The following is a 7,500-nucleotide window of genomic DNA, read 5'->3' as shown; positions in this document are numbered from 1 at the left end:
CCTCGAGTCAATGAGTAACACACACAGACTAACACACCCACCCACACACTCTAACACACACACGCACGCACGCACGCACGCACGCACGCACGCACGCCCCAGTATTATACACATACGCACTCACGCACGCACACACGCACACATCCTATTTTTTTTGGGCCATTTTAATCCCTGTTTACGATGCTAAATCAGCAGTGTTACAGTAGCTGTAGCTGTCAGAATGAGGGGTCCGAGCTGGAGAAGCCCCCCCCCACCCCCCCACCCCCCCCGCCCCCTTACAGTACAAACGCACTCCTCCTTTGCCCATTGCACACAGGGTAACCTTGAGTTGTGACGCACTCTCTTACACTCCACTGAATCTCCTCATCCTGTCGTCTCCTCGCCCTAGAACCCCCCCCCCCCCCCCCCCCCAAAAAAAAAATTACCGTCTTCTATGACAGTGGCAGCGGTAGCAGTAGCATAGAGGTCTGCTTATGTTTTACCGGTTGAATAAACCGCTGCAGTCCCATCATAAAATCAACCTCCCATATCTCTCTCTCTCCCTCTCTCTCTCTCTCTCTCCTCTCTCTCTCTCTCTCTCTCTCTCTCTCTCTCTCTCTCTCTCTCTCTCTGTATTCTTTGCTCCCGAGTCCCTAACCTCTCCTCTGTCCCTTGATCCCTCTCTCCATCCCTCTCTTCACCACACCCCATCTCTCTCTCTCTCTCTCTCCCCCTGCACCAGTCCTGCAGTATTCTGCCAGCGCTCCTTGGCAACCCCCCCATCCCCCTCCCCCCCTTCCTCCTCTCACTTCTCTCTCCTGTCCCAGACTGGGACGCCCATGGGACCCCCCTCTTCCAAACACACACACAGACATGCACGCATGCACGCACACACACACACACACACACACACACACGCAAAGACAGGCACACACAGATACACACACACACACACACACACACACAGACAGGCACACACAGACTCACACACACACACACACACACACACACACACACACACACACACAGAGGGCGGTACGTACCTACATACATCACCCCCTCCTTGGTCTTGGCCGCGGCCTCCTCCACTCCAGCCTTGGTCTTCTCTGCAGCGGCCACTACCCCCTCCTTGGCCATGGAGAACCCCTTCATAAATACATCCATCCTGGGCTAGAGACTACTGGGCTCCCCTGCTCCAAATGGGCCTGCTGGGTGATGATGCTTACAGAGAGTGTGAGAGTGAGTGGTGAGAGACGACGTGTGTGTGTGTGTGTGAGAGAGAGAGAGAGAGAGAGAAAGAGAGATAGAGAGAGAGTGTGTGGGTGTCAGTGGCTCCGCCTCCAAAAGTGCTGCAAAGACAGAGAGGACTGCACAGCAGGGCTACAGCATCCAGACTGAGAGAGGGGAGGAGAGCGACCGAGTGATGGAGAGAGAGAGAGAGAGAGAGGGGGGGGGAGGGAGTGAGAGAAAGAGAGAGCAGGCGTGCGAGTGATGGAGAGAATGAGAGGCAGAAAGACAGAACCTGCTGGATGCTGCAGTATATTTAAGTCGTGCTGCAGCCAACCCCCCCCCCACCCCGTCTCCCCCACCCACTCTGCTCTCTCTCTCTCTCTCTCTTTCTCTGTCACACACACACACACACACACACACACACACACACACACACACACACACACACACACACACACACACACACACTCACTCACTCACTCACAGCGCTACCGAGGGCTGATTTTCAGGCTGCTCACTCCACACCAATCCCACACACAGCATTTTTCATGTTAACAAATATAATTATAATCAAATTGAGTCATCCAAAAAAATGGAATGGAGATTTGAATGGAGTACTGTATATAAAAGGATAAGGCTTATAACGGAGCTTATGATTGCGGATGTTATGTATGTCAGTGTTGTTGTCCCCTGTGAGAGTGTTATTGGCATCATTTCAGACCTCACACAGTCTGACCCACAGGCAGAAAGATTCCAGACTCATCGGAGGCCATTTTCTCTCTCCGACGTGTAAGAAAGCACTGAGTCACCACTGCCCCACCTTCCGCTACGCACACCGTACCCCACCCAACATCACAGAAGCGTAAACGTCAAGGCAATAGCGTCACCTTGCTCTCTGAATAGCCCTCTCGTCAGCTCCTAGTCTTTTACCACAGTTGCTGTGTTGTTCAGCAAACTGTCTCAAACTTGTTCATCAAACCGTATCAAACTGTTCCACTTAGTGGAGAACACAGCTACAAATCCCCCCCCCCCCCCCCTCCCAAAAAAAGAAATGCAATTTCATTGGCTCTCACCCAAATCCTGTAGCATAACCAGACGTTTCTAGGCCAAGGGAAAATCCTCCCTCTAGTGCGCTGAGTAAAGCTCCCTCCCTTGCCAGAAAGGCCCTCTCCTACGATGTTATATGATTGGTTCTGCAAATTGTAAGGAGCTTTATTTTTTAAAGTCAACAACAAATAAATATAGAACATAAAAGTATGTTTACCAGTCTAGCGTGGAGACTAGTCAGCTGAGTGTCTCAGTGTGAGGAAAAACGCCCCCCCCTCTAGTGGACATGACAAACACTGCATCATGACACAGCATAAACATGATCGATTTCTGTCTTAAAATGGATACTCAGGAATTTCTTGGCCAAGTTTTAATTTGCAATATCATCCCTTGCCCTTTATCTCTCTCACACTCTCTCCCTTACCTCTCTGCCTCCATCCATCTCTCTCTCTCTCCCAGCCCCCTTCTCTCTCTCTCTCTCTCTCTCTCTCTCTGTCTTCTTTCCCCCTTTTCATGTCTAGACCCCATTAATGATAAAGATTAATGATAAAGATCATCGTCATTGTGTTCTAGCATAAGGGTCATTCAGTCATAAATGTATATATTATAAAAGGTTGGGTATTAGAAGCTATCTCTCCATAGCAGCTGTTTCTTACCACGCTGGTGTGTGAGACTACTGTTGGCAAAATGAAATGCTATTTTTGGGATTATAATCTAATCTTTTTTTCTATAATCATGTACAGTGTTGTGTTGCTGACTTGTGCTTTGAATGATCAGACTTTCAATATCGCATATACCATCAGTTGTCCACCATGTTGCCATTCTGAATGGACTGTTGTTACTGGTGTTTTTGTCATTGTGTCTGTTTGTTTATCTAAACTGCTGTGTTTGTGAGACAAAATGATAAGACAGTTGATTTGGTTTAAAGAAAAAGTTAATTCACATTGATAACAGTACATTTTCTTTGTCCGCATTGGCACATATTTGTTTGTGTGTGTGTTGCATGTGTTTGCATTTGTGTTAGCGTGCACATGTAGAAGTGTATGTGTGTGATAAATGTGTGTGTGTGTGTGTGTGTGTGTGTGTGTGTGTGTGTGTGTGTGTGTGTGTGTGTGTGTTTGCGTGTATGTGTGCTTCTTTGGTATAGTGGAAGGTACATTATTCATTATTAGTTTTACAGTTTCTCTTGAATACCTTTTGTACAATTCCCTCTAATTTAGGAGAGACAGAACAACCAAAAAGAGAAAAAAAAAGAAAAAAAAAAGACTAAAAGCAGAGGTAAAGTATAGTTCTGACCAGTAGATAATTACATTGAACCAGTGGAGATTGGTAGAGGTAGGAAATCGGAGGACAGGCTGTTTGACACCATTCCTCATTCCATTCCATGCATTACAATGAGCTGATTTCGACCTCCACCAGCCTCCCCAGGACTGAACAGATACAGATATGCAGCGTATTAACAGATTAACAGATTACCAGGTAGCACTCTTACTCTAACAGTTAGAATGTCACATCCTACTAGACTAGTCTACCACTCACTAACTCACATCCCAGTCTATAACAACTCCTCTCCTCTCCTCTCCTCTCCTCTCCTCTCCTCTCCTCTCCTCTCCCCCCTTATATCCCCTCCTGGATGTTGAGGATCTGTGCAGACAACCCGTTATGCCAGTTCTTCAGCTTAGCGAAGCGAGGACCCTTCACCTCCGACTCAAACTTCTCCCTGAGGATGAGGAAGGGGGGGGGGGTGGGGGGGGGGGGGGGGGGGGGGGGCGGTTGGGGGATGGGATGGATGGGGAGAACGGGGGGGGGGGGGGGGGTGGCGGGAGGGGCAAAGGGATAGACAATACATAAAAATTCCTCTTAGTGTAGTGGATTGACTTAGAGATTTACACAGGCAGTGTTTTTTATTCTGTGTCAATCCCAAACTGTCCCCCTTACCTCGACCTCGCCAGAGCCTCCTCATCTGGGTCTTGCACTGAAGGGGAGAGGGAGAGGGGGGATGAGAGGGAGAGGGAGAGGGAGAGAGAGAGAGAGGGGGGGGGAGGTGAGGATACATGGTACATGCACAAAAGATCCCAGCTGATTAAATGAAGACCAATTCAGAGAGAGAGGGAGAGAGAGAGAGAGAGAGAGAGAGAGAGAGAGAGATTGACAATAACGTAAACTGACTGTATTCGGTGCCAGTGATGTGGGCGAGCATTCTGAAGCTCTTGGACTGCAGGCAGGCAGCACGACGAGCCCACTCAGACATCTCTTCCTGTCCGGCATTTGGCTTGATTACCGCCTGGTACACTGGAGACGCACTGTCCACCACTGGGTCCTTTAAAGGCAGGGAGCCACTGGGAGACAAAGATATTTATAGTTATCAACCCAAATTAATTAATTTGAAGGGAATCCCTAGTGTTCCAGTAAGTGTGTGTGTGTGTGTGTGTGTGTGTGTGTGTGTGTGTGTGTGTGTGTCTGTCTGTGTGTCTCTGTGTGTGTCTGTATCAGTGTGTATCTGTGTATATTGTGGGGTTGGGGAGAAGGGAGTGCTGGATTGCATTACAGTAAATGTGTTGAAATACAGTTATGCTGCCCTCTACTGGAGAGCTGCAGGGTGTGCAGGCTTCAGTTCCAGCCCAGCACTGAAAAACCTGATTCATCTGATCCAAATCTTAACCAGCAGCTGAATCAGGTGTGTTAATACTGGGCTGGGACCATAGAGATGCATAGAGTAGACACCTGCTATCTAGTGTTTATAACTCTATGGCTGGGACACCCTGCAGCTCTTCAGGGCCAGGATAAGAGAACACTATAGAGGTTGTTAGTAAAGGTCAATCTAGAGTGAGCGGCTTGTGATACTCAGAACATTCCGGTGTCACCAGACCAGAGTTATCCCCTGATGCTCTCCTGTTGACCTATGAGACGGTTGTTGGATGTTTTTGGGTCGAGAGAGAGATCCCTGGCATGCCATTCATATATCTAGCAGACAACTTTTTCCTCAAGTACACACCTAGCCTAAGTAGATAATCTACTGTCTACATACATAATACAATTCCTAATACATATATATGTATTAGGAATACACCTGGATGCGAAGCACCCCTTGTAGACACACAGACAGTAATATCACATATGACATTTTTATCCAAAGCGAAATACATTTTCAGTATATATGGTCCCGGCTGGAATCGAACGCACAACCTTAGCATTGCTAGCACCATGCTCGCAACATGCTCTAACAGCTGAGCCACAAGAAGAGACACACACACACACACACACACACACACACACAGAGACACGGACAAATGGAGAGACACTCCAAGTCATCCAAAAAACATATGATCATATAAGACATATGATCATAATATCAGATGGGTCTGATTTTGGTTTTATATGAGACATACAGAATATGGGCCTGATGCATGAGTTTATTATGAGATATATCTGAGACATACTCTTCATAATGAGCCACGTATGAGTCGAATATGAGGTGGGTGTGGGTCTGATGTGGGTGGTACTCACGACAGGGGGGAACCAGCTGGGACGTCATCACTGAGGTCACATGATCAACCAGGAAGAGGGAATGGGGAGCGAGGGAGGGGTGGATGACACGGGTGTGGGTGGGTGGTTGGGTGGTTGGTTGGTAGGTTGTGGATGGAGTGACCGAAGGAAGGAGTGGAAAGGGAGGAGAAGGAGAGATGGGATTGACACAGACGACATGGTGAAGGCCAGATTAAGAACTGAACCAGAGAGTGGAATCTGAACCAGAGAGTGGAATCTGAACCAGAGAGTGGAATCTGAACCAGAGAGTGGAATCTGAACTAAAGAAATGGACTTGTAACTGCAGAGCCCAGCCTAATTATTGGGCCAGTGAACCATTTCTTCTTTGCTTCGACTTTCCACTGACTTTCCATTGACTTTCCACTGACTTTCCACTGACTTTCCACTGACTTTCCACTGACTTTCCACTGACTTTCCACTGATTATGTGGTGATAACCCCATAATATAGCAATCCGTCAGGACCTGGAATCAGATCTGTTTAACTTAAAGAATGTTACCCTCTCCAGTCCAATTTACCCAAATATATTATTTCCTCAATCTTTGAATGATGGGGCCTTTTGTGTCTGGCACTCCTTGGGCTTCTCTTCAATATCTCAGTTATTTATTGATTTAACAACTTGGCATCATTTGCCCAGCTCCAAGAGAAGTTTAAATCACACTTTTCCCCAGTATACCCACAAAGATTCCTGATAGAAAGCATTTTGAGTTTTAACAAACTCCCCAAGGGCGAAATCTGGAATATATACAAAGTCTTCAATAATCTACAGAACCCACCAATGTTACCTTTTAAGACCCTGTGAGAAAACAATTTGGAGGAGGAATTTGCAGAGCTTACTTGGAACTCTATTCTAGGATTCACGCCTCCTCATTTAGTGCTAGACATACTGTAGCCTTAGTCAATTTAAGGTGATTCATCATATCCACTGGTCCAGGGCCAAACGAGGAAAGATATTCTCAGACATTGACCCCACCTGGCTGAGCTATAAATTGGAGCCGGCTACTTTATTCCATCAATTCTGGCCATGCCTTAAATTGTCACATTTCTGGCCATCTATCTTGGAGTGTTTTCTGAGGTCTTTGGAATTGTTTTCAAAGATACAGTTTGTTACGCCACTCTTTTAGCCGGACGACTTATTCTGCAAAACTGGAAACGCACCATTTTGCCTTCTTATAAACATTGGCTCCAAGGGAGACTGGTGAGGGAGAAATCAGAAGATGGGCGGAGTGATGTACTGTATGATTGTATCATCTGACTTTTGAATGTATTGTTGTTTGTTGTTGTAGTGTAATTTTAAGTTAAAGTATTTTATAATCTGTATAGCCCGAATGTCTTTATCATGCTTAATGATATGCCTTTTTGTATTTGTTATTTAAGTTTGTTGTCTCAGACACATAATGTTTGAGTGTGAAAAATTCAATAAACAGAGTAAAAAAAGGTTCCACTATTTAGCCCTGAAAAACTCCTAGTTGCTATGGAAGTATGTTTGGCGTCATTGCCTTGCTATATGATGAAGCGCTGCCAATGAGTTTGGAGGCATTTGCTTGCACTTGAGCAGACAAGATGTTTCTATACACAAGTGAGCCAGTTCCTATGGCAGCCATGCATGCCCAAGCCATGACACCCCCTCCACCATGTTTCACAGATGAAGTGGTATGCTGTGTATTTTGGGCAGCTCCTTTTCTTCTTCACACTTTCC

At 46.5% G+C, this 7,500-nt stretch overlaps 2 protein-coding genes across 3 annotated transcripts in view; both read right to left on the bottom strand.

The window, feature by feature from the left end:
• The window catches only part of sncgb (synuclein, gamma b (breast cancer-specific protein 1)), a gene marked incomplete at its 5' end in the record, with an annotated part of 6,829 nt that extends 5,686 nt beyond the window's left edge, over window positions 1-1,143 (bottom strand). Inside the window, one exon of the mRNA XM_083687492.1 lies at window positions 1,023-1,143. Within this exon, the coding sequence (XP_083543618.1) occupies window positions 1,023-1,143 (121 nt within the window). The remainder of the gene's footprint in view (window positions 1-1,022) is intronic.
• Window positions 1,144-3,228: 2,085 nt separating this feature from the next.
• Window positions 3,229-7,500, bottom strand: part of LOC310817069 (LIM domain-binding protein 3-like) — a 94,924-nt gene continuing 90,652 nt past the window's right edge. Inside the window, exons 7-10 of one of the 2 annotated variants that reach the window (XM_083687488.1) lie at window positions 5,764-5,793; window positions 4,426-4,595; window positions 4,195-4,231; window positions 3,229-3,976 (exon numbers count right to left, since the gene is read on the bottom strand). In XM_083687488.1, the coding sequence (XP_083543614.1) occupies window positions 3,874-3,976; window positions 4,195-4,231; window positions 4,426-4,595; window positions 5,764-5,793 (340 nt within the window). In that variant the 3' untranslated portion in view covers window positions 3,229-3,873. The remainder of the gene's footprint in view (window positions 3,977-4,194; window positions 4,232-4,425; window positions 4,596-5,763; window positions 5,794-7,500) is intronic. The other variant, XM_083687489.1, reaches the window with a different exon arrangement.

Source organism: Argentina silus (assembly GCF_951799395.1).
Source record: "Argentina silus genome assembly, chromosome: 16".
NCBI lineage: Eukaryota > Metazoa > Chordata > Actinopteri > Argentiniformes > Argentinidae > Argentina > Argentina silus.
The sequence above is the reverse complement of the archived record's forward strand: the minus strand, read 5'-3'. Positions and strand labels throughout refer to the sequence as shown.